The 27,953-nt window shown below is 39.1% G+C and overlaps 1 protein-coding gene across 1 annotated transcript in view; it reads right to left on the bottom strand.

The window, feature by feature from the left end:
* The window catches only part of Setbp1 (SET binding protein 1), a 358,524-nt gene that overhangs the window by 4,968 nt on the left and 325,603 nt on the right, over positions 1–27,953 (bottom strand). Inside the window, exons 5-6 of the mRNA XM_005373166.1 lie at positions 22,994–23,164; positions 3–397 (exon numbers count right to left, since the gene is read on the bottom strand). Of these exons, the coding sequence (XP_005373223.1) occupies positions 3–397; positions 22,994–23,164 (566 nt within the window). The remainder of the gene's footprint in view (positions 1–2; positions 398–22,993; positions 23,165–27,953) is intronic.

Raw genomic sequence — 27,953 nt, 5'->3', positions numbered from 1 at the left:
GGCAGCGGCGGCGCCTCTCGGGCCATGTGGATGACCGCCTCGATGGTGGCCATGACGGCGTCCTGGCCGGCGGCGGGCTCCAGCACCAGCGGGCTCAGGCTGGGTTTCTGGCCCCGCTTGGTGGGCAGGTCGACGCATTTCTCCAGCACGGGCATCTGGTCTCTGGAGTCCTCGTCGAACTGGGTGGGCTGCTTGCGGGGACGCCCTCGCCTCTTCTTGACGAAGTTGTTGCCTGTCTTTGATTGTCTCTGCAGCCGCTTGGCCTTGAGGATCTTGTTCACGTGGTCCAGGTTCTTCTTGGTGGACAGGATCTTGGTGTAGTTGCACATCTTCCGCACTTCGCACTGGATGGCTTCGATCTCCCGCCGCTTGAATCGCTTCTTGAGGGAGGAGCTGGCTGCAGCGGGGAGAGAGAAGAAATTGAGCACAGGACACGGGCTGCCTAAAACTCGCCCTCTTTCAAAAATGACTGAACCTTTATCTGGCTATGAGAAGCGCGCGGAATTATGCTGTGCATGTCATTGGCACCCAGTATTTAGTTTTGTGTATTAAATTGAGAATAGGAGAAATAAATCTCGGTAGGATAGCTGTTACACGTACAAAACGTTTCTATTTGCAGTATTTCAGTCCTCACGATTATGTGAAACACTACTGCCCCATTTTAAAGATGTGGAAACTGAGGCCTAGGCTGTTGAGGTGACCTGCCCGGAGCATTGGCAGCAATACAATGTAACATTTTTCTTTATGGTAGAGTGTTTTATGCAGCCTTTTGGCATTTGATCCTATTTCATATAGATGACAGCTTTTCACTGACATTGGATGAATAAAGCAGCATGTAGCCGCCCACGTTTTGTAATTTAGGTTGTCCCAGTGTACCAGTGACCAGAAGAGATGCTTTGACTGCTCTAGAATATGTGGCTGAAGCCTTTTGCCCTAGCCCTCCTCTTTCCTTCCTGGGACGCTGTTTGGGATGGCACTGGCCTTCAGCGTACTTTCCTCCCTCCACGTTCTGGATTTGTCACATAGATGCTCGGTTAGCCAAGACTTGTCTTACCACTTTTCCCTCTGGGGACCTGAAGGGAAACCCCAGTCAGGTGTTTCGGAATCATTTTCACTCCCTCTACTGAACTGTTATTTGCAGAGGGCTTGTTTCATGTGCTGGTGGCCAGATGGCGCCTTTATTTTATGAGCTAAACTTCCCAGGAAGTCCTGTACCGCCACCACTAAAGGACCTTCAGGACGGCTTCGTTTTGAAGTTCAGACGCCATAAAGTGTGAAAGGCTGCAAGACGCAGACGGCCTTTCACCCTTGCAATCAGCCTTTCTGCTTGCATGATCCTGAGCAGGCACAGACCTGTGAGAGCCTATGCAAGCACATATCGAGGGACATTGGCCCTCCCTCACAGCAGCCACTCTGCTCACCTGTACACTTCACAAGTGTGTCCTCCTCTCAGTTCTTCGCTGCTGTGAATTACCCTAAATGTTCAACCTAAATAATCTACTTAAAGGACAGAGGCCCTAGAAGGGCACATATTTCATATTAGTGTCTTAGTTGAGCCCTCCCATTTTTTTTTTTAATTATTAGCAGAAAAACAGAATATTTTAAAGGGAGAGAAGAAAAAAAAAAAGAACTCTTAAGAGGACGGATACCCACTTATTCTTGGGCACTCCTGCTTCCTTCTTTTCCCTGTTGCTCCATTTCCCCCTCATGCTGTGGCTGTCACAGATCTCCAGGAGGGTTTCATTTGAAGTTATTTATGCCACTAGCTTCATGGAGTGGGAAGCAATGAGTTGTATAGGCCAGGTCAAAATGTTCCTGCTTTGGGCCAGAGGTCAGCAAGACTGAGCAATGAATAACTACTGAGCGATCTTTAAAATAAGTTATAAAGATCAAAATAGAACAAAGCCAGAGTGAGCTTCTGACTATAAAAATAAAACTTTTGTACTGAGTCTTTTTTTAAAAAAAAGGGTGCTCAGTTCTCAGATACAGAGGCTGATTCTTATCCGGCTTTATTCTCTTACTGTGCCTAGCGTGGAGCTTCGGACATGGACAGGATTCAGAAGTTATTTTTTGCACAGACAAATCAGACTAATCATTGCTACCTTATTGCACCATCCTTTAGAAGAGTTTGAGTTTGGATTTTTTAAAGCAATTAATACAAATATAGGGACTCAAAGGGTCAGCCTCTGTATCAGGACTGAGTAATTTAACTCTTCCACAGAGTTCACGAGTAAAAGAAAACTAGTCAGAAATATCCCACACAACTTCTAGCATTTTTTCAAATGCACAATCCACATTCAGTATACCTAGACATGAAATCTTATATGTCTCTTAATATACTACATATAAATATATTGACATGGTTACGTCTAAAAAAGAGTTGAGTAGAAAAGCAAGCTGCCAATGTATTTGTAAGTATACTATTTACCTTAAAAACACATGAATTCTTTAGTCCCTCTAATTTTTGTTTCATTTTAGCATCCAGTTGTTGCACTTCAGGGAGATCGATTGTGAACCAAAGATTTGGTGGAGGAGAGTTTAATATCTGTTTTCTACCAAAGCTACCTCATAAATGTTAATTAAGCCTCTGGTGTAGGACTTTCAGAGTGGAACTTTCCAGAACATTCTAGAATGAGGCAAATATTCTTCATCTGCACTCATCCTGTGGCCACTAGCCACATGTGTCTCTGGAGTACTTGAAATGTGACTAATGTCACTAAGAAACTGGATTTTTACTTTAGTTTTGTTAGCTACCTGAGGCTAGTAGTTGCTGTATTAGGCAGCACAGCTCTAGATGGAACCACTTTGAAATACAGAGGACAGAAGACTTACAAGGATTCAGTCAGTAAAATGGAGATGATGGGAAACCCTAGGTAACTTAGTGTCCCTAGCAAATAAATTGCAGGGTGAGTTGAGGGAGAAATTGTAAATTACAAAGAGATGGAAGATGACCTTATTTGGAAACCAATTTAGAAGACTGTGAAGGTAAATCATAAAAAACATTCAGATTTGAACTCTGCTTGGGCATTTCATGGTATAATTACTGTTGATTTTCTTATGTATGATCACTGCATTATGATCACCTGTTTTTACTGAGTACCTTTATTGCAGAAATGCATGATCAAATATAGATGAAATCATATGCATATAGTAAGGAAGGGAGGAGAGAGATACATATATACATCAGTGATTGATCATTAGCTTATATCGCTGAAGCTGAGCAATGAGCTCATGAGGTTTATTAATGCTATTGTGCCTACTTTGCCATAACACAAGGTAGTTAAAGATGATGAATTGTAAGTGGCAAAAAGAAATCATTTTATAGAATCTTAGGGCTAGAGGGAGCTCTGATTTTCCCCCCTTTGGGCTATTTTACCTTACTAGTTGTGGAAGAGTAAGAGATGTACTCATGGAAGACTATGCATCCATCCTTTCCTTGGATGGCTCCTGCTACTTGCCACACTCCTGGCCTAATAGCATGGGAGAATGAGTGAATTCTCTGAGTTTTATGCTATGACCAGTTTTGTAGACGTGCATCATGTGCTAACCTCCACTGAGGACATCAGGTGTTACAACTTAGTATCCTCCTCCCTTTTGTATGTTATATTCTTTGTGTTTTTTTACATCTACTGACCATCTGAATTTCATTTTGTCCTAATGCTTATTATCCACAATTTCAGCTCATATTCATTATTTCTGTGTGCAAACAATAGCAGAGTGCAGTGTAGCAGAAACGACTTTGCAGATGGAGAGTTGGAAATGAAGGTGAACTAGGATGAACCTTTTAGCCCCTCTGAGTCTCTCTTCATCTGGTGCACAAGACGAATGGACTAGCTGCTCTCCAAGTTTCTTTCTTGGTTTAAAGACTGCTATAATTCTTTCCTATACGTATTATCAGTTGCTTTTCCCAAATGTGAGGTGGCATTCAAAAACATTTATTTCATCAAATAATTTTGAAATACTAATATGGAGAGGGGAATAGGACTTTGGACTTGGCAGGGTTTGATATTTACAAACCTTTCTCCTTATTGCTTATGATTTCACTGTCTTTCTAAATGTTTACAGATTTTTCTCTCTTCAATTTGCTTCATTATTGGACAGTAATTTCTGGGCTCTTGCTGCAAGATTGATTCCATATTTGCTCTCTTTCCTATAATTGCCCTGTATCTTGCCTGCTTTTTGTTAGATTTAAAGAGTAATTATGAGTGGCCCAGGCAAAATACAAATTTATTTCTTCATAACTCTGCAGTACAAATGGTCTTGAAGAGCCTTAAAATTGCTATGCAAGGAGCTGAACTTTAGTCCAGCTCTAGACCGTCTTTTCACTCCCATTACTGGAGGATTGGTTCATACTCCTGACTTTGTCACATCTTTTATGATACTCAGAGAGTGGCCTTAACAGTTCTTTTTTGTACACATGCTTATAGATGTGGTATAGGCACTGTGAGCTAAGCCAGGGGCTAACAAGACTGAGTTGTACAGATGATTTCTTCAAAATCGGCAATAATGTTGGTAGACTATACTTTGCTCATGTGCAAGACATACTGTAGCTTTACAAAATAGACTTGGGTGAGTTGGGGAAAAAGCAGATTTATTTTTGGACTCCTTAGAATTTCTTTTGCTGCTTGAATGCCCCAAGGAAAGGTGGAGAGATGTTGGGAAGGTTCAGCTGTCTGGAGCTGAGTTACCTTGTAGGGTGTGCAGAACTGGAGCACCGCCTACTGCAATCAGGACAAAGAGCTGCAATGTAAATTGCTTAGTGTGCTGATACACGTTAGAAGGTTCTTCGCAAGCAAAAGACACATCTTCTCTCTATGCTTGCAGAGTTCCTAGCAAAGGCCTTTTCATAAATCAGTGTGTGGTCTGGTATGTCCTCTGTGGTCAGCAAATATAGTTTCGAGGAAATTCAATTGTCTCATTGTTTTCTAATGTAAATTGTGCAATTTTTGTACTTTGTATTTGGATTTGTTTCAACAATGGTCTTTTATTCTACTAATGCTGCTTTTTTAAAATGGCAAAAATGAGGCAATCCACCTTGGCACGTAAACGTTCTTCCATCCAGTGAATTTACATTCACCTTCCGTGGTCCTGGTCTTAAAAGTTCTTTTGAAAAGGATGACAACTTGTCTCTGCTGGTAGGGGACATCTGAGTGGCTGCTGGTTGTCAACGCAAGTATAAGCACTGCTCTCCATATGTATAGCAGTAATTTACAATTAAGAGTTAGCAGATGTGGGGGATTTGTCATGATAGGGCAGTGTTTCCATTCTGTTTCTTTAAGTTGTCTTAGTGTACTTTGGGGTTCCTTTGAAAATGTGGCCAGCTTGTTTAAAGAATAGTGACTACCTGACTACTCAAATAATAGCTTCTTCTCGGGGTTGAGAAAGAACATCCTATCTCAGCTGCAATGGCTTGCAAAGCCTGGTCTTTGTTCTGCTCTTATTTCACAATTCTTTCGAGACAAGGTAAGAGGTGAGGTGGGCAGTTTGGCTGATGGAGGGGTGAAGCAGTGGGCACACAGGTGTGAGCAGGCTTATGTGTGTGACCTCTGAAGTGGACAAGGCCACCGAATGTTGTTTGCCCTTCAACAGCTCCTTAGGTCTTCCTGGAAGCATAAAGGGTGTTAGGTCTGTAGAAACTTGCCCTGTGCTCCCCTGCCTCTGCAATCTTGCCCACTGTCCAACTCCTCTCCAAGTGAGGTGCATACTGCCCACCCCCAAGGATAAGCAACACTATTTACTTGGCTTCAGGAAGAACACATTAATGATTGGTATTTATATTATTTATATTGCATCTAAAGCATAAGAACTAAATTAAGCACTCCAGTGATTTATATATAGGAAGAGAGTCATGTCTTTACTTGGCCTGTATATCAGTTGATGGGTCTACCTGTCACAGGTGGGCATGAGTTACTGAAAGTAGAAAGAAAGGTCATATGTTTTCAAGGGGTTGATGGGTGGAGTATTTCATCAGAGTGTTGCTTTCAGGGTATGGCCAACATCCCATTTAAATGCTATAGTAGGTCAGAGCAGATTGTTAATCTTAGAAAAGCAAGTCTTTTAAATAGAAAAAAAACCAAAATATTTTATAATGAAATGAAGACTATCCATGAAATAGTTCATATATCACACAGAATTGTGTTATCTCACAGCAAAGTTTATAAAAGATGAATTTAGCAATTTTCTTGTACAAAAAGACAATGGTTCTAAGTGTTCTCACCCTTTCAATACTATCTGCGGGCTGTTAGTAATGTCACATAGCAGCTGTTAAAACACAAAATATTTAATGTCCCACTAGGGTAAAGTGGGTGAGAAAATAACTGCTTTCTGAAAAAGACTCATGCTATGGAAAGTACATTTTTGGAACTGTTGGAAATGTTTCCATTGTTTGGCAATTTTGTTGCTGACAATTATGTATCATCACCTACAAAATCCTTTAAATTTGCAAATTTAAAAATCTTGTAAAGGATTAACGACCAAATGAAGATGTTCAGAGATTTGATTCATTAAAAAAAATAGAATGCCTTCTGATTTGCAAAACCAGTTAATTGTTAATAAGGAAGATCATTAGCCAAGTTTCAGCAGCAACCTTGTTTAATTGACAGATGAGATTTCAAAAATATTAAGATTAAAGCACAGCCAATAATGTACTTTCTTCTCTATATCCATTTAAAATATTCTTTTGACCTACAACACACACTAATGAGTAGTAATGCAAACTGAATCTAGAATCTGACTTTTACTTTATCGTAAGTGTTTAAGTGGAACAAAAATCTGAAAGACAGGTATGCAAACTCAATCTCATGGCACTCTTAAAACATCAAAAATATTAAAATTAGTACATGTTAATGCCTGTGAAAATATTTTTTCATAAATAATAATGACATACAAATTTAAATTAATTTAAGAACATAACATTTTATGTTTACAATATCCTTTTAAGATTTATGCTTTATAAGAGTGCATGTATTCTATGCACTTGTGTGGGGTGTCCATCCAAAGTTATGTTACTGATATCACTATAGGATCAAACAATTTGGAGACTGCTGCCTTAAAGTTGTGAGTGTGTGTGTGTGTGTTTGTGTGTTTTAACTCATGAAGATGTTATTTACTTACCTAGCATTTAATTCTATAAGATCTTAACTTTCTATGAGCTCAGGGCTAAGAAGCATTAAAATTTCTTACGGATAGACAGATATACATGTGTGTTCTTTATACCTCCCAAAACAGAAAACACAGCTCTTATCCCATAGTAGGTGCCTGGTTAATATTTCCTGCTGGATTGTTTAGACTGTAAACTCCTAGAGATCATGTCTGCATAACACTAATCTTTATACTCCTAGAACAGTACTAAATTTAATTGCAGAGGGTTCGGTGGTAGTCAGAAGAGGACTAAACCCATAGACAGCTTCTAGATTGAGACTTGATGCTGACATCCTTCACTGGATTTAGCAATTGTGAGGTCTTGATCCCTAAGTTTTCAGAACTCTTGATTTCTTTGGCAAGCAAAATGCCCTTCACTCATGAGCCTGGGTGTTACACAAACCACCTGTGGTTTTGGACAGGTAAAAGCAGTAGTGAGTTCTTGAGAGAGAACCTGGGTGTAATAAGGAAATCGCAGGGTTGCCAGAGAACCTCTGCAGACTAGAGCCGGCTTTTGGCAGGCCTGAGAAAATTAGGTGAGGCAGGAAAGCTCAGAACTCAGACAACAAGCAGAAGAAATTATAGTGCTCTGTTCAGCAGCCTGCTGTATGATTCATTTTGGGGTTGTCCAAGATAGTATCAACAAAGGCATCCTTTAAGTCTTGCATGACATGATGTTTACTAGGGTCAGAGCTGTTGCCTAGGCTTTTGTTAGGGAGTGGGTTAGAAATAGCAATAGTGGCAAACTGGGGAATACAAAGCCCATTCAACCCTACTCCATTACAATCAACTTTGGCTTCTGCTTGCTGCAATGTGCATTAAGCTCCAGCACACTGACTATAGACAACATGGAAAGCTGGATAGAAATGGAATTAATGCCAAAGCATTTGAGCTACATCTGTTAAGTCTCACAGCATGCCAGGTGGCACACAGTGGGGGTGGGCTCACCCTCTCAAGGGGCTGTTTATATTTCTTTTTCTCTCAAGTCTGGTATAGCTTTATTCTTAACCATAAATATAATCCCTTATATAATACTCTATTATACATGGATGTGCTTACCTGATTATAAGATTTTCTTTCTCTTAAATTTTGAAAAATAAAATACAAGGAAGAACACAGAATCTTATACCAACATGCTCTCAGGGAACCTTCTAAACTTTAAATGTATAGGCTCAGGTGAAATAAATCCTTCTTGGCCATGCTAGAATTTCTAAAATCACAGGTATTTATTCTTTGTTTCCTTTTTGGTCTTGTTTTCTTTTTGGTCTGCATTTATTTATGCAATACTCAGTCTTATTGTTATAACCTTATAGGAAATATATTTACCAGGACATTAGAAGCATGAACTTTAGTCTTAACTTTTTATCCCTCAGTTCTGTATTTCCAGACAGATTTCTTAATTTCTTGGAAGGGTCCTTACTTCTCTATAAATGTGATCTGCAAAAAGTCATATACAAGTCTCTTCAGGGTAAGACATTATCAAATCTTTCACCTGTGTTTCTTACGAAGTGAACCCTATAGTCTATTCCATTTTGAACACCCTCATCTGGAGAGTTTATCATCTGCCAAAGTTCATCTCAAATTCTGGTGCCCACAATTTAACTGATTTTCCAGGTATAAAATGTTTAATATAAAGAATTGAGTTGATTAATTTCTGTGATTGGAAGACATAGTATTTACATTGATGAAGAATACATTTTCAAAAAACCCTGCACTTTTCTAGAACATTACACTGCTGGCTCATATTAAATGGAGGCTAAATTAGCTCCCTTAAATGCTTTCCCACAAACTGCTATCAAATCTAGTAATTGCTATGAGGAATTGGTTTTCATTTTAAATGCAAACTTTCTATTTAAACCTGCAAAATTTGATTTTATGGGTTTTACCCCAGTGTTCTAGTCTGTTGTGAAAGTTTTGAATATTAATTTTGTTTTCTCAGGGAGTGCTCAGAGTTTTAGAGATTTTCAAAGGGTTTAAATATCGTCAAAGTTCATTTTGTCCCTTTAACTCCTGGGCTTGATTAAAATGACTCAAATGCATGCTATTGTTTTAAGTTTTATTGAAGCTTTTAAAGAAAAAATGTCAATTTACACAAATAAAATATCCTTGTATTCTTCATAAAAACAATAAGCAATTATACACACTCCTTTAGACTTTCATACATTGTTGTGTCTGTCTCCTTAGTAGATGATGGATGTATCCCAGAAACAATAACTTTGCATTGCCTACAGGTGTGTGCCCAATTCTATTATTTCTGCCAGTATCAGACAGGATATTGCATCTGATGGAGAGAGAGAAAAGTCTTGCATTTTTCTTTTATCCAGAGGCAACTCTGGCACTAGTGCAGGAAAAAAAAAAAAAACATAAGACAAAATAATAGTTGGTGTATTTCCAGTACTTCCAAATTTCCACTGGAATTCAGTTGACAGTTCTGACTCAGAAGTTTCTCATGAATAACTTCCATCTTAGTACATCATCCCTATTTTTTAAAATTTCAAGTAAGTCCTTTTCCTAAAAGCTGTGCAGGGACCCCTGTTTCAACATTAGTTTCTCTGCTTCTCCTACATTGCTGATATCTCCCTGAAGGTACTTCATATAGTGTCTCCAGTATTAGGATCCTGGGATTAATCTGCATGGTCTTTTTCTCTTTGATTCTGTTTTGCAATGAGACCAAGGTCATATCTTAATCATTCTTGGAACAAATACGGATGGTGTGTCACTTTGTGTCACATACTGTGCTGAACACTGAATTCTGTACATCTTGACCAGTGTGGAACTCAGCTGACTTCCTTGAATTGAAATGATTCTCTGTGACTTGATCTAAACTAGCACTTACCAAATACTTTGTAAAGTCTATGTGTGAGACATGAGAGGATTTTTTGAAGGAGATCCAAATCACTGAAAATTAATTTAGATCCTCACATATTTCAGCTGTTTGCTACTTTCCTTAGGGTACCATTAACTGTTCAGAGTCTCTAAGCTATAACCAAAAGCACTGTGAATCTAGACCAATATTCAAAATGATCCATGGGAGAAGTGGAGTTTCAATGACTAAAACATCAACAAAAACAAGTTTAGAACTTATTAGGGACCACTAAGAAAATCAGATTGAACATATTAAGCTATAATATGATTGGAAATATGAGGTCCCCAGAAAAAGCAACACATATACGTATAGTGATTAGCTAAAAACAAAAACTTACACACAAAAATCTTACATAGATATACATATATAACCATATTTGTATGTATGAGTATCTGTCTAGCTAACTAGCTTGTTATCTGTATCTAGTTCTCTATGAGAGAGAGAGAGACAGAGACACAGAGACATAGAGACACAGAGACGGAGACAGAGACACAGCAGAGAAAGAATGAATGTGCTTTTTTTAAAGACTATTTTTAGAGCAGCTTCAGGTCCCAGAAATTTTGGGAAGGCACAGAGATTTCTGGTACAGCTCCTTGCCCCAACACACACACAGCCTCTACCATGAATGGTCTTTTCATTGCCAAACATTTGGATCCAAATTATAATGGTTTATTGCAGGGAGTGGTCTTATGCTCTCTTGGCAAGAATTTATACACTCATGCTCTGAGCACTGTACCAGTAGTTGTTTGAAAATAAATTATTGCTCTAACTTTTTTCTCTTTTTCAAATATAAGCTTGGACAGATTAAATGCAGCAAATAATTTTTTCTTAATTTAAGATTTGACAATTTGAGAGGAAAAGGCTCATTCATCATCTTTCCCATTAGGAGACTATAAGTTATTGGCTCCTATACCATGTGGCTCAGATTCTAGGAAAAGTTAGTGTAAACAAACCCAAGTTATGATGCGTGGAGTAAGAGAGTGAGTCATAAACAAAACACAGACATATGCTTTCGTATAAATAAGGCCCTGCCTCATCAGCTTCCAAAGTCTGCCTCCCATTAATTACACAACAAAATGAACTTTCCATATGTAAAAGCCCAAATCACTTAACTCTGGCAACTTGAATGAGACAAAGACCAGGGTTGTGGGCACTTGTAATGAACAAAACTGGTTTTCAAAATACTAAAAGTTCTCTCAAAATGTCTTCAGATATTGGAGGACAAGGAAGTCATTTGGAGGAGTATTTTTTTTAATTTTAAAGAGAAAAGAACAAAAACAAATTAACAAACACAAAGACATAAATAAAACAACATAATAACAATAAAAATAATACAGAATTTGAGACAAGGTGATAGGAAATTAACAATGGTTGTTGTATTATATACTGTTATCTTCAAGTTGGTTACACAGACGAACAAATATAGGCATGTAAGATCGATCAAACAATTAAACAGTTAATGGAGGAGTATTTTTGAACAATGAAATTGCACCCCAGGCACTGCTTAGGAGGTAGATCTGATCCCCTGCTGAACTGAAAGGTAGTAGTAGGTTTCCTCTATTTTGTTGTTACTGTAGTTCTGTTTACTTTCTGGGGAAAGTCCAGGATCCAGGACACACCTGGTTCACACACCTTGCTGGGAGCATTGCAAAGTTTACATCCCTCCATCAGTACTTTATCCCAATCTTCCAAACTGTCCATTGGCTATACCAGTTCATGTTTCCTAGGGCCATCTAACGTCTCTTAGTTTAAAGAAGTATCATGGAAACAAAATTCCTGAATACGTGGTTTCTTCAACAGATGAGAAAATCTAAGAGAGATGCAAACCAGCAGGGCTCTTTCCTTGTATTCCCTTCAAAAGCAAATTTCATAAAAAAGACTAAGATTTAGTTCCAGTGAACCTTAAAAGAACAGGGTAGAAGTGAATGAATAAAAAAAAAAAAAAAAAACTGTTCCTCTCTGTTAGTGGAACTATGATTAGTTTTAATTTATTTACTAAATGATTTTTTTTCTGTCCCATCTAATGCTTTGTATCCTATTTTAGACCACGCTGCACTAAGTGCACTGCATCACTTGGCCCTCAAATGACTCTAAGGGAAACTGGGAGGAATTAACTGTTTTAAAAATCTGTAGTGCAGGATACAGTATTTCACATGCAGCAGCAAACAGTGGAGGACTTTAGCACCCCTGTGGTACAGAGATGAAAACAGACCTCAGAGACAAAGCAACTGTCCCAAGGGCATGCCTCTTAAAATTGTGGACCCAACAATTCAAGGAAGGACCACCCTTTTTGAAAGCCAGTTGCATATGGTATTTGTTTAGGAAAGCAAAGAAGACAGAGGGGTAAAGAGCTGGAAAACCTGCACTTCCCTGTCAATTTTCTACTATTGATTACATGGAAGTGCTGAAGTTCCCTCCATTTCACACTCTCCAAGCCCTTTCCAAACCATAAGGAAAAAATAGAATCTGTACTACAGATTGCACACATATTTATGCTGAATTAAATGTGTTTCTGAATACTGTTTTAGTCCAGCTCAAACACCTTCAGTGACTTCCTGTGGGGAGCCATAGTCAATATAGAAATTTCATTATGTATCTGCAATTACTCCAAAACCTGAATAAAATCCCAGGTCCAAAATACTTCTGGTCTCAGGCATTTCAGATGAGGGATGCTGCACCAGACTATTGAGAGAATTTGTTTAGGATTATGATCTAGGCCAGTGTGGAGGAGGGAGGATATGTGTATTTCTCACCCAATGGGGCAAATGTTCATTTACTGTCACTTAAGAATCTGAGCACACAGAAACAGAGAATATGTGTTTGAAAAAGCCAGAAATCTTGATCATGATGTAAATCTTGTGATACTTACAGGTGCCAATTAATTTTTAAAAATGTATAACCCTGTGTAGGCCAACCAAAACACAACTGCAGAAGGCCATTGTCTCACAACTACCATTTGTGTCACTATCTGTGACAGTTACACTTGATAGTGTAAACTTGATTGGCTTGAGACCTGCTGATGTTGGAGCACAGTTCTATATACGTCTGGGTGGGCCATGGAGGTGTGACTTTAGTTGTAGTATCTAGTCCTTTGCCCCTTATATCTTTCTCTTGGACACTGTTCCTTTGCTCTGGTTCTAGCCATGAGGTAAGCACCTGCCATGAGGTTTCTGCTGTGGGGCTGGCAGATTATGGACTGAATCCCCCAAAACCATGACCCAAATTAAACCTCTCCTCCTTTAAATGATGAGGGTTATGTATGTACCTCAGGGAGAGGGAAGTTGACTAGTACACTTCGCTACATGTAACATGATGAGTAGACCTGATCTGGAATTTCAGGTACTCCATGTCCTGACCCCAAATTTTTCTTCAGTCTCATTATCCATCATTTCAGTATATAACAGTATATAACCTACAAACTGATACAAAACAGATAGAAAATTATCTCACAAACATTGTAAACATTTCCCTCAAACTTCTGTCTGCTCTTTCAGCCCAGTCCATCCTTATAAGTCCATTTCAACACTACTTTACAGGTCATCAGTTGCCCTCAGAACTCCCTTAGTTTCAATGAGTTGAAAAGGAATGACCCATAAATTGCTGAATGATAGCTGCTAGTATGTCAGATTATTATTCCATCTTTTCATTTAAAAATATTGTTGGGTTACTTTTAATTTTTGAATCAGGCTTTCTCAAATAGTGTGTAAGCTCCCTTTGGGCTGGGCTTAATGTCATACTTTTATTATATGTGACTCACAGGATTGAGTGGTAGATGATTAAAATATTGACAATTCTTAACAAAGTCATTTAACAATTATAATAAATATTTAACAATTTGTGCATTTACAGATATTTGTGTAAAATAAGGTTGATGTGGCAACAAATTCTCAAGAGTAGGGAGCCTGGGCTGCGCCTTGAGATAGGAATATTTAGAAGGTGGAATAAGAATACAGTTTTCCAAAGGATGGTTAACAATGTTATGATCTGACTCATAATTTGACTTCACATGGTTACATCATTACATGACATGACTTCATTTTTTATATGAGGGGGGCATAAGGTACTCATATGTTAGATTTTCAATGTGGAATAGATTTTTTTGTTATTGCTGAAAAGACAGAACTGATTTTTCTGATTTTACTGATAAGGAAGCAGGGACCTGGAAGCCTCAGTGATTTACCTAAGGAAATAAATGAAAAAGTACCGCGGCACTGTAACAAGGACTCCACAATAACCCCTATCCTGAACTCCAAATCTAGTTTTCTGCTCTGCCTCAGTGGTTTGACCAGAGAGTCCAAGTTTCCTAACTCCCAGTCAGGTAATATTCAGAACCTTTTTGGGCTCAGTGATTCATATGCAATGTGAAAGTGAAGTGGTTGGTGAAGGACCCTTCTAGTCTATTGTAGTCCAGTTTTTCCAGTATAAGCAGCAGGGGAAAGAGGCCCCAGAGGGCCGAGCAGGGACTACATTAGAGCCTCCCGTGGAGTAGGATGTAAGGATGCAAGGCGGATGGGTGTCTGTGTTACACCTTTCTCATAATCCTTATCCCTGTCTCTCAGCATCTCCTTTCTCTCCATGCCTCTTCCTCCATCTCTGCTCTTAGGCTGGCTATAGCCTGCCTGGACCACTCAAGATCATTTTTAATGATAGTCATTACACAGTTCTTCCACATCGCCTGAGGCTGTCTCTACAGCAATGAGTAGGAAAGTCTTTGCCCCTGTCTCAACAGCTGGGCTCACTCTGCCAACTTCACTGGAACCCAAAAGTTTTTCAAAAGCTCTCCATTAATTACAGGAAACCCAAAGCACTATGCTCCCTTCTCATTAACATAGTTGCTTTCAGTTGCCACTAAATTATCTTGCTACCATTAAACCAACAATCTAATTAGACTTCTGGAAATGGAAAGAGCTCATGAACAAGGCAGGCACTGTGCTTTCATCTCAAAACTGATCATAAAGTATTTGTGCCTTCTTTCTTTGCTGCATAAAATCGGCCCCTGGAAGAGTGTCCTTTCATTCTCCTTCATTTATAAAGCAGAGCTTGAATATTTGATATGAAATGAGTATCTTAATAGAAATCGCTTCACGTATGGGAGGGTTTCTTTTCCACATTTCACTGAGTGTGGAATCCTCATTACAATAATCGCACCTGACTCCCCCTGCGTCTGATGCCTCACAGCCAAACCTCCCACCGGGCTTCAATGGAGGTGTGAATGATACTATCATTGGGAAGAAGATAAAATGTATTATTATCATTACTCTATTTTTAAGAGGGTCTGACTGTGGCATGAGGCGGTTGGGAGCATAATCTGTATGAGGCATTCAGTGAAGATAAATTGAGTTAAACTTCTCACAGATACCGCACTTTCAAACCTGTCATTAAGCTTTCTATGTTTTTTAAAAAAAATCTCAGCTCAGGAGAAATAATAATTAGTTAAACTAAGTGGAGACATATTTATTTAGTATCTACTATGCACCCAGCACTCTACAGTGTCCTTGATGCCAAAGTATGCTTGTGAATTGCTCAATAGTAGCACTCTTGGCTTCTACTCCTCTTATTTTCAGTCCTTATATCCCAAGGGTCTGAGAATTCATGGGATGCCCAATGCTCATTCAATGAGACAAAACCTAGATACAAAATGGTCACTGCCTAGGGAAACCAGCATTCCAGACACAATCCAAGAGTATCACATATAAAATAATTATAGTACAACACAGGTCAGTTTAATCTTCAGTGTTTTATTGAGTGGCTCATCCTGAAAACTGCACAGGTCTTCTGGACAAAGGAAGACACTTACATGTGCCTGATTCTTCTCTTCTCTGATGAAACACGTGTTCTGTTTTGTCTATATTACCTTATAGGCTGATACTTTCTTTAAATATGATCTTCCCGTGGAAATACCCTGGTTGATCAGCCAGGGGCTGGTTGTTTTTTTGAACAAGGAGGCTGGAAACTTCTCTGGTTGCTCCCTCTGCTAAATATTCTTGGTATATAATTTGCTCTTTCTGGTGCTAATATGGAAAATAAAGGCAAATTAGCATCACTCTCCCTTAATGATGCTAAAGCACGTTTTCATGAACCAGACTATTTTGTGCAGCATGTAGTTGTTCAATACATTTTAGCCAATATTTAAAATTATGGTGTTGGAGATTGGAGTTTTACAGTGGAATAAAATCTGACTAAAAGGATATGTAGTCTTCCAGTCCAGTGGCTAAACACACTGTCATAAATGCAGGACTCAATCTTCAATGTGCTTATAGAAAGCCACTGAAGCACATAGACTACGGCATTCAACTTCATCTTGGTGTGATTCTCTGGGTGTCAGAGATATTTTCTTAGAACGGAAGGTGTGTATGCTGAGTCTTGAAGAATAAACACAAAGTAGCCATCCAAAAGCCATGAAGTGCAGGCACAGAAGAAAATAGTTCCAGAGAGGAAAGCAGGAAATAACAAGAACAGTGGCAGCAATAATAGCACCCATTGGCTGAACTCTTACTGTACTTTCAGGTGCTTGGGAACTCTTACTTTGCCAAGATACTTCACTAAGATTTTCACAAGTATTATCTCGTGTGTTCCTCACCACAATACTCTATACCAGGCTATACCTATCTCCCATTTTACAGTGATGAACAACAAGGTGTGTGATCACCCTGCTGGTAAGTGCGGGCAATATGAAGCAAGAACATGTACATGCAACTGGAGCAGCTTTTAGCTATGTAAAAGAATTGAGCTGACATTTACAAACAAGGCAAACAGAAAGGTAAATGTCCTTTCACTCTTCCTCCCATGTCTGCCCCAGAATTATTAATTTTCTATGGAAATGTGTCCTTGTTGGACTATCTATTACTGCTAAAGGTCCAGAGTCTGCCATCCTAAATGATAACTTGTAGATTTTTCCCAGTAAAGATTTTGTCTGGTAGACAAGGTGAATGCAGGGCTTGTGGTTTTATTGCATAGGAGGACACTAGCTGAGCAACCTTGCCCCACATGCTCTCTCCAATGCCTCCATGGCTACAGCACCCATTTCTCTAATTCTCCTTTGGACCAGTTTTATCACCATGCTGCTTTCCTCCTTAAAGAGCTGAATGAGTCTTCAACATGAGATTTTTAAAAAACTATGCTTTGATAGTGGTGATAGAAAAAGAGCTTTCAAGTGGATACCAAGGAGATGAGGTTGAACAGAAGGCAAGGGCAGATTCGTGGGAAATTACTGCTTCCCTGGAATGCCATAGCCTTAGCCACAGAAAAGATTCAGGTGATCCAGGATGCCCAGATTCAATTAAAAAGGTTTGCTTTCTCCTTTGGGGGTAGAAAAACAATATCATGGAGGTTTACCAGGAAGTCTCTGGTGTGAGTTGGGGACCTCAGGAAAACATAGCAACTTCTAGTCCTGCTGGTCTTTTAGGGGGTCCAGGATGAAGGGAAGGTAGCTTTTCCTCCTGAGCCTGCCACTTTCAGCAGAGGGTCTGGCCAAACACGGACTCATTTTGTGATGCTTCAGCACAGGCCCATGGGTAACACTTTTCAGAAAACTATAACAACTGTTTTTTAAATAGACATTAACTTTTCTAGATCTTTTTAGAATATTTTCTAGTATATGTTTTAACAGATTAGTGTGGACTTACAGATTTATTTTATAATCTGAAAGCTTCTTCAGTGCATAAATTTATTTTCTTGGTCATTCCAAATCCTATTAACTTGCACATTTATTTGCTCTGTTTTGGTTCTTTTGAAGCACAAGGGTTGGCTGAACTGGTCTGTTATTTTGGGTAAGGGCTTCAGATCATGATTCCACCCAAGACAAAAGCAAATGGAATAAATAATTGTATAATTCTTTTATTCTTATTCATTGCTTTGTTTTTGTACCAGGATATTTTGTTATTCAGAGGTCATCTCCAAAAATGGCAGTTAATAAAAGAAGAGAAAAAACAGCCATCATAGAATTGAGAATCTAGAGGCAATTTTCATGATCACTGTGTCACCCTAGGCTGCAACCTGACTCTATCAGAATTAAGAATTCAAACTACTACCTGTAAAGATAAATAATTTTTCAAGGTTAAGGTTTTGCATCTTGATTACAGGTGTAGTTAATATTGATTTGGCTGAAAATTAGGTTAATAATTAAATAGTTTACCTAATATTAGTCTTTGCCATAAAAAAGCAAAATGTCTAAAAATTTAATAGACATGTGAAATTTAGATATTTGCACTTACTCATAGACTTTGAAATTTTTAGACAGAGATTGTATAGTTTGAGAGAGTAATGGATTAGCCTTGATAACAAAACACAGAAACTCAGAGCTGTTCTGTCTGTTCTTCTGTTCTCACATAGCTATGCTGTGAATACTTGAAATTTACCAATCGCATCACTAATAGGTGTCTTTTTTCCTACTTGAACTTAAGATTAGAGAATACTGGTGTGTGTGTGTGTGTGTGTGTGTGTGTGTGTGAGAGAGAGAGAGAGAGAGAGAGAGAGAGAAAGAGAGAGAGAAAGAGACAGACAGAGACAAAACAAGAAGAATATACTATTTGATAAAAAATCACCATTCCTATTCTAGATTTTCAGGTGCAAAACCACAGTGATTTTGTCTTCTTGATGTTTTACTGAGTTATTAGTACAATTTGGGGTTTATCTATTAGTATAGTCTCATATCAAATACATGCAGAAGATAAAAATGCATGTTTCAAAAGTGAAATCATGAATTCTCTATACATTGTATGACCTTGCTGAGAATTTAGGTCAATAGGCAGAAGATAAGAAAAATTAGCCTGACTTATTCCGTTATGGATTATCTCATATGGTTATTAAATCATTATTGGGAAAGTGTAATAGAAGTTGCTTCAAATTATGTATCACTTTGAACAAACTTTATTGAAGCTTTTACTGCATTAGCCCTAATTACTCACAATAATGATGCAGCACTCCCTTGAATCAGAGCTCCTTGGAGGTGCCAGGAGACTGCAGTAGATCAATAGCTATTGAGCAGTTTGATCACGCAGGCTGACCTGTTGGAGAACTGGTGGCAGCCACTGCCATCCCTCCCTTCTTCCTTCTCTCCAAGTAGCTCGCACACTGACTTGTTCTTAGCCAGCCGCCCTCTCCTGTCCCTTCGACAAATCAATAACTTCACAAACAGAATGTGTCTCAGGTTCTGTGAGACTAAAAAGTTGCCTTAAACAAAAATATTGAGGGACCTTTGTTCAGGTTTAATTCCACGTCTCACATACTAAAGCTAGAAAAGACATGTTTAAATCTTTGACCAGCAAACATTTCTCCTGTACTGTAATAGTTACAAAATAGGGTGAGAAATCTTTTAAAAACTATACTGAAGATCACTTGTTTGAAAAATTATTGTTAATACTACAGACCAATCAATTATTTGACAAATATTTACCAACAGTCTGCTAATGTGCCTGTCAGATGTTTTCCATTTGATTGTTAAGTGGTTCCAAGATTCAGAATGTCTTCTCACATGTCTCCTACAATGCTCAGTACTGGGTAGGCACACAGCTCCTCTTCTGAGCCATTCATTGTATTCAGAATATTTATTGAAGCACTCTTATATGTCAGGAACTGTATCTAGTACTTTAGCACCCATTATTTTTATTTATTTTTAAGCATCCATTATATTTAAATAAGTGTCTAATTACTTGTATTATTTCAGTATCTTTTAATCTCTAAGTGATATCTTAAATTAATTTTGTTTTACAAGCCACATAGTTTAACTCTTATTTCCTTTTTTCTCCCTACAGTTGTCTGGTTTCCAAAATCATCTCATAGAAATGATAAGTTATTAGAATGCAGGTTATCAATAAGTACTGCAAAAAGCCAAAAGTAATTGTAAATTACTTTGCTTATAGTGAAAGCTGAAAAAGGCATTCTAAAGAAAGCAAAAATCAAGTGAATTGTCTCATCAGGAATAGATATGACTATTGTACGTGTAATCGGTTAAAGGTCATTAAACTCAGAAACTATTAACTGCCTACTCTATGCTTGGTTGTGGTCAGAGCTCTCCCTAGCTCAGTGTGGTTAGAGGGAGCTATCTACTCCACAGACTACTCCCCAAAGAAAAAGGATCTAAGAAATCCCATCTCATGTATTCAGAGATGCTGTCTGAAGGTGAGTGGGTCACAAGGGCCCCAATTTTACCAAGGACTGGTCCATTGATGGATTTATAATTCAACAACATTATTGGGAAGTAATAGAAACTTAAAAGGTCGGGTATAGTTGAGGACAGTGAGTCACGGGGGCGTGACCTTGAGAACTGTATCTCACTCTTCTCCTTCAGCTGTCTCACCCTCTGTTTCCAGACTGCCTTGAAGTGCACAGCTCTGCTGCACTGTGCCCTTCTGCCACCATATTCTGCCTCAGCACAGACCTAGACCAACATAGCCAGACGACCACAGACTAAACCTTGGGCCAAAATAAATCTTTCATCTTGAAGTTGACTTTCTCAGGTATTTTGTCATATGAATGAACCCAAGTCCACAGTTAAGAAGAAAGCAATCTGTCTATGCTCAGGTTAGGCCCATGACAGAAGTGGGGTTCCACTGCAAATCAGGCAGTAAATCAGAACATTTGGGCTTCAGTGCAATAGTACAGATTCAGACAAATCCCAGAATCTTGGGAGGTATCCTTTACTGCATATGTGAAACAGTGCTGGACATGAGCCCAGCCTGTATGCTCCCAACTCTCTCAGGTATGTGGGAAGCCATTTATCTGTGGGGAGTGAAATCTTAGGAAGGTCTGACTTCCAGCACCTGGGGTAGATCTCTGGCTTGTTTCTCTCCCAAAGTTCTGAGACCTGGAAACAGACCAAATCTGTGCAGTTCTCATAGGGGTCTCACGTGCATACTGCCAAAATTAAACAGTCCATTTCTGTCCTGAAAGTGTCCTCATATGGGAGAGTTTTGACTCAGCTCTGATTACTGGACAGGCAAGTTTAAAAGTCCAATACCCACCTGTTTCTTTCACCTGTGTGGCACATTTTTAAGTTACTAACCAGAAGCAAGCAGAGGAGGCAAGCCCATACAATCATGTGATCCCAAGAATGATATCTTTCACACTGAATGGAAAGAATGCCAGAAGGAAAATGAGGAACCACCTGTCTTTGACTCCTGGGAAATATCTGTGCCTGACAAGCAAAAGTGGAAACACACAGGCCAATATCTGCATCCATAAAGGGAGGGCTCGGTGCTTAATGTTAGACAAGGTTGAATTATGAGGGTAGGTAGTACAGACCATGGCCCCTATCGTTGTTCTAGCTAAGTGGAATCCTTCTAGTATTCTAGCAATGGCACCAATGTCCACCTCTGCCTTCTCAAAGTGCTATTGATCCATAAGACATCAGAAGTGTGTTCCTCCTCTTTCTTCTGTGACTTTTTCGCCTTGGACTTCTTGTTCTTTCTGGCATGGGGTATGTACTGCTCATTTCACACCAAGTGTGTGCAAAGTACAAAGGCTCATGATCATTTTTGAGAGATGACCTCATTCCTTCAGAGAAAGATTTCCCAAATAACTGGGGAGAATACTGTATTCAAGAGATCTGAAGAGTCTGTTCCTAAAAATAAGCTATGTCATCACATGAAATTATGGAATTCTGTGCCTCCTTCAGAGAATCTATTAATGCACACTACTCAGTTAAAAACTCTGAAACTCTCTGCAGGAAGGAAGACAGCATTCCTATATTTACTTCACAGCAAAAACATCATTTTCCCCACAAAACCCTTGCCAATATTTTGCTGAACTAAATTTCAGGAGTATCATTCAATATATTTCTTTGTTCTCTCAATTGACCTCATTTACTAATTACTGGTATGATTTCCATGAAGAAGGTAGGTGTGTAGTCAATTTCAATTCTCTGCCCAAAGCACCCACTGGATGGGAAAATGAAAAGATTAGTTGGATGGAATAGCAATGATGAGTCTATTCTTGGACTTATAATTATAGTAGGGATATTCAAATACTAAACATGAACAATACATGTTTACCAATGTATTTACTCAAAAAATATCAAAAGAATGTGCATCATTCTCTTTGTCATGAGCATAGCAAGGATCTACATTGTGGATTCTGCCTCTGAGGTGCACACAATTTGCTACAGGGGAGAAGTTAAATACAAAAGATTTTCTAATGTAGTCTGTGAGAAGATACTAAATGGATAGTAGAGACCCTGGATTCTATAGGCATTTGCAATAGCTGTGACTGGTTGGGCCTTGAAGATCTACAGCATATGAATAGGAAGTAAGACTTCCCAAGCACAGGTACTAGGCCACATCCAAGACCTGTGTTCTTCGTGGCAGGGCTGAGCTTGATAAAGTGGGGTTGACATAGGGGATAGTGGGGGATAGTGTAGGGAATAGAGGAGGGCAGAGGTGGCAGGAATCAGGTGTGAAAAACTTAGGACATCTGAATAAAGAGCTCCACTACTGGTGAGTACTCTAAGAACTATTTAGGAATTTGTGAAACCATAAGTAGAACATATCAGCGTCTCAGAGAAACTCAGTGATGACTATCTTCCAACGCTGCTGAGCAAGGGAGGGAGTGAAATGAAGTGGTTGAGATGATGGCTGTGGAATCCTAACTATCCACAGGTTGCTGTGACAGTCACCTCTTTCTTCTAAAAAATAAGGATACAAGAATCTATTTCACAGAGTTCCTTGTAAATTATATAAAATTATATATATCCCTGATGTAGGAACTATTAGTTACTATGGCTTGATGAAGAGCAGTAAGTACTGTTAATATTCAGTTGCTCTTCACTAGACCAGAAAGGACCCCTGCCTCCAAGCTGGTCTTCCTTTTTCCTTCCTTTCCTAGATCTCCTCCCAAGTGAAAAACCCAACACCAAAACAGCTCTCATGCCCAGTGTCTGTGAGAGGCTGGTTCAGCAGAGAGCTCTTACTGTACTCTATAGATCATTTCTGCTACCCTTTTGCCACCCTCATTTTCAGGACGACGAACCCAAAACATTTGAAATGTGCTCACCTGCATCTGCTGTTGCCGTGGAAGCAGCGAGGAGAGATAACACTGGGGTTGGTGGAATTGCAACACTGTCAACTGCAGCTGGCTTCTTCCTGGTCATCATGGTGGACACTGGACCCTCGTTCTTACTATGTGCTGCTGTCTGGTCCACTTTCAAGTGGGGACTTGGCATCCCTAAAAAACAGTAACCCCCAAACCTGCAGTTGATTTAAAGGAACAGGAAGAACATCAACCTGAATATGCTCTGAGGAAATAGTCAAATGATTTGACTGTGTTCTTGTATAAAAAGAATGAAAATTTAAAAATAATAATGAAAATTTAGAACATTTAAAGGAAAAAAGTAATCACTAGTTTTGTGGTTGAGGTTAGGGGTGATGGTTCCAGATTAACTGCCTGAAAGCGTGAGGCAGTCAGAAGTCTCAAGTACCCTTTAGCTTTCTGAGATCCACCAGCCTGAACCCACACATATTACTCTCTGTGTACACCATGAAGGGCAGCTTGTGAAGCTCCCAAGGTAGTGAATCTTCTCTTATGTCAACCAGTTCAGAAGACAAGACTAGGCAACAAGTTCATGCAGGCATGCGCACTGTTCATTCCAGGTGCTTGAGGGATTCTAAAAGAGAGGAGGCAAAACAGCAGAGCTCATGCTAGAGTAGGGTGGGGCTTGGGGAGGTATCCTTGGTGCTGAGAAGAACATATGCAGTGTCATGGGTGGGGATGAGCAGGATCCAGAGAGGGAATCAACCTAGGTGCCCATCGAAGGATAAACAGATAGATCAAATGTGGTTTATAAACATAATTGAATATTAGTCATCCCGAAAGAAAAGTGAAATCCTGTCATTTGCATAAAATTTAGTAAAAGTAAGTTTTAAGTAAAACTTAAAGGCACTGTAAGGGAAATTAGCTAGACACAGAAAGACAGGTACTGCATGTTCTCTGTCATATGTCGAAGTTAAAGAAAAAGTCAACCTAAATGTAGGATAGTGACATTAGGGGCTGGGAAAGCATACGGGAGGGTGGATACGGGGAGGCTGGAATTGAAAAGTTTATGCTGTATGCATGTGTTGAAATGTACTGAAGCCCACTAATGTGTGCAATTAATTCATATTAATTTAATAATAATTTTAAAAGGTTAATCTACTTGAGGCAAGAAACATTGAGATTGCTATGAAATAACAGTCATTAAACTAAGGGAGAGATTTGGGGGTCTTTGGCGGTCTGTTCCTAACACACACTGTAAGTCATGTTTCTATGATGCAAAAGCCCGATAGACACTTGTTAGCTCTTTTGGAACATTGTTTCTGGAGCTTGAATCCAGATTCTGCCACTTTCCTGCTGTGTGAACAGGAGCAAATTACTTAACCTCTTCACGCTTTAAGCTTATGGTTTTAAACTCTATATTTGTACAATTAGCTTTCTTAAGTGTAAAACTGGTGACAGTCCTACTTCATAGGGGCTGTTGGGTCCATCCAATAAGGCAGTTAATGTAAAGTACTTAGAACAATGTTGAGCACACAGTCCGTACTATGTGTCTACATTATTATTATTATTAGTAGTAGTGGTAGTATTATCATTATTATAATCCATTGCTTCCTCAGAACCAATTTTAACCAGTAAGCAAAGGTTTAGTTTTCTTTTTTTTTATATGACCAAGGACTCATGGGCACTTTCAACATCTCCATTTGCAAAAATGTGACCATCCATCTCATTCAAGCATAAATCTAGATTCTGAGGATATCTGATCCACGTCAAACAGTCATCTCTTCCATTTCTTCATCCATATGCTACATGCCACCACTGACAGCAACAACAACAAATTGGGTGTTATCACAGTAGTCCTTAACAAAATTTTCTCCATCCCAATCAGCCTAAAATGATACAGTTCCTTCCCAAAGTACCATTATCTCATAGCCACATTGAGATCAGTTCTACTTGGACCTTGTAGCAACCCTGTGAAGCATGTAGTGTGGATATTACTATTTTCTCAGTTTTACAGATGAGGGAAGCACATTTCTGAGAGTTTAAGGAAAAGCTGAATAAACTCACACCAGTCTTAATGTCAGAGCTTGATGTTTCCAGGTAGCCAGATGCTAAACCTAGGATCATCTTGTTCTACCCAGGCACACCCTGACACATAGCATGAGCACAGTCCATTGAAGCATGTTTCATGCTGAAGATGCAGAGGCCTTAGAATCACACCTGGAAAAACCACCTGTAACCACTAAGGGAAAAGTCACACTTCTATTACTTTCCTCCTGGTCTCCATCTGGTCTTTAAAACTCCTGTTTGAGATGCTTTGCATAACAGTAGCATTTGTGCTTTTCTTTGGATTATTTTATAGCAATTTGACAGTACAGACAGACAAATATTAAATTCTATGACAGAAAGATTGCAAGGTACCACCACTGAGATGTGAAAATGTGCACAGTATGTCCTGTTGGTAAAATATGTGGTGTGATAGTGATAGGCTACATTCAGCATCCGGTACACTTCAAGTGCACAAAGGTCATCTGTAAGGAGACCCCTTGAATAGCATTTGCTACTCTGAGGAAGGTGGTTTTGCGGAGGATTTGTGGGAAGGAATCCTCATGTTTACTCCCTTGCTTCCTTTACTGTTAACATTCTTAAGATCACAAACATGTGTTAGACTTTGTTTCTTTTCCACAGAGAAAATGAACTTTTGGACAAATCTAGAAGTCTATCGGAGCAGGAGTCTGAGGACAAGTCCCCATTTTGGTTCCCTGTACCCACCAAAGCACTATTTTCCCTAAACAGAAGCAGCTCTGGAACTGAAGTATCAGAGTTCTTGCTATTGGACAATTGCTCCTCTGGAAAAATTCACTAATTTCGCATCCTTGTACCTATGGCCACTGGTACTTCTTTGTTTAAATTATGCTGTGCTCAGGGAATGAAGGTAATAAACAGGATTAGGAGCAGGATATTAAACCCTCACTTGGGAACAAACTGATTTCAAGTCATTTCAGTTGTACCCATTTTCATGCAAATGTTCACAATCTAAATTAGTCTCAGTCCGTAACATCTCATTAAAGTTGATCTGATCATACTCTGCTGGGTATACTTTGCCACTCAAGTGTTTATGTTGCAAAATTTGTTAAATGTAATAAAATGACACTTAAAACAGTCTGTCATTCAGATTGTCACTGTGTAGCTTTTTCAAAAACCCTTGATAATGTAGCATTTTCTAGGTTACAATACTGCCTGCTAGTTGTCAATTTTTAAAAACAAATTGAAGGAAAAGAGAAACCCCTGACTTTTTCTTAGTCATTTTTGGGTCTTGAAAGGCTAATGGAAATCATACCAGAAATGACATAGATGGGCAAGAATATCAGATGAACTTTAAACAAAGATTTAACAGCCCTGAATAACTGACAAAATCTGTCTGACATCAGAGGTCTGAAGAGGCTGGAATGGGTGGCCGTTCCCCAGGAGGAAGCACTGGGCAGGTAGTTCCTAGAAGACTTTGTTTCTCTTCATTCCAAGTGGCAGTAGATGCTCCCTAGTGTAGGAGGCTGAAGTGGTGGAACAAGCAGAGTTTCTTCCCTGCCTGAGCCTGGTGTCTCTCCTTCCATAGCAGGGGGTTTTGAAGGCTGTAGGTTAATCATGAAAAAACAAACAAAACAAAACAAAAAAACAAACCACAGGGTCTTGTATTGGCTGAAATATTGAGGTACATTAGCACCCCTGCCTACATGAGGGCCTCAGAAAAGGATCTCGGACTTGGATCTGGGACTTCAGCCTGGGAAGCAATTGCTATCTAAATTCAGAAAGCACAATAGATGGAGAATACTCATGATAGTTGAGTTCTGTATCTCTGTACTTAACACAAGACACACTGCAGCATATATTTAAAGGGGGGGAGACAGTAATACTAATAACTTTGTGGATCCAATATCTGCTCATAATTAAAAGACAGAGCCAAGAGGAAATAGAAAGAAGGTGAACCTATATGAAAACATTCTGCTATAACCTGTTGACCTCTATTGATAAATTAGGAAAAAAAATCTTTGACACTGTGCTATAACCTATCAAGGGACAGTCAATCATTTTCAAAGATAATTTCCCATAGACCACTTATCCCCTCAAACCTCTACCTGCACACTGTGTTTGCATTAGGGACTTGATTTATGGATTCCTACTCTTGCAATGCAGAGGCTGACTTCCTGTTGCCTTGGTTACTTGGAGCTCAGTTCAAGGTTAAACTACTCCCAAATCAAAATCAGTGGCATGCACTGCATCTACTGGCCAGGTTATTGACCGCCCTAGGACGCAAAAAGGTCAGAGACCAAAGCTCTGTTGACTGCCTTAAGGGTGAGTCAATAGCTTCAATATTTTGATTCTGTTTCTCTCAAAGTAGTAGTTGCTGGTCAATTACATCTTCCCCAGGTTGCTTAAGGTCACAAGGGTCATAGCGGAAGAACAGGGTCTATAGTGGCTAACTTTCCCAGGATCCCTTTAATAAGTTTTGTGACCTTGGATAATAAAAACTAACCTCCCCTTGGAGTAATTTGTATGTTGCTTTAAGGTTTATATTGCTAGTTATCTACTTTATCATTTCTTTGTAGGGGGAAGAAACAAAAACAATTTGTGTGATGGCTACTATTTACTCCCCTTTTCTAGAGGAGGAAATGGAGGTGCTTTGGAAAGGTCATGTGATTTATTTAAATCACACAGCTGGTAAGAGATGCCAAGATCTAGATCCTCTGATTTCCTGGCGGGCCTTCATTCCACAGTCTCCTCAAAGTACACAGCTAATGGAATCACCTCCAAGGGATCATACATGATTCATTTCACAACATCCACTGCAGAGAACAGTATATCTGGCAGATAGTATATGATTATATAGATTTGTGAATAATTTAAATTAATTTTCTATTTCTAAAACTGTCAAATGCAGGTGTTTCCTGGTAACAAAGTCTAAGCATGGTGGGAGAGGTTGATGCCA

This window comes from Chinchilla lanigera, unplaced genomic scaffold (genome assembly GCF_000276665.1).
Source record: "Chinchilla lanigera isolate Chin_1 unplaced genomic scaffold, ChiLan1.0 scaffold00001, whole genome shotgun sequence".
NCBI classification, from domain to species: domain Eukaryota; kingdom Metazoa; phylum Chordata; class Mammalia; order Rodentia; family Chinchillidae; genus Chinchilla; species Chinchilla lanigera.
Note: the sequence above shows the minus strand (reverse complement) of the source record. Positions and strands in the feature narration are given on the sequence as shown.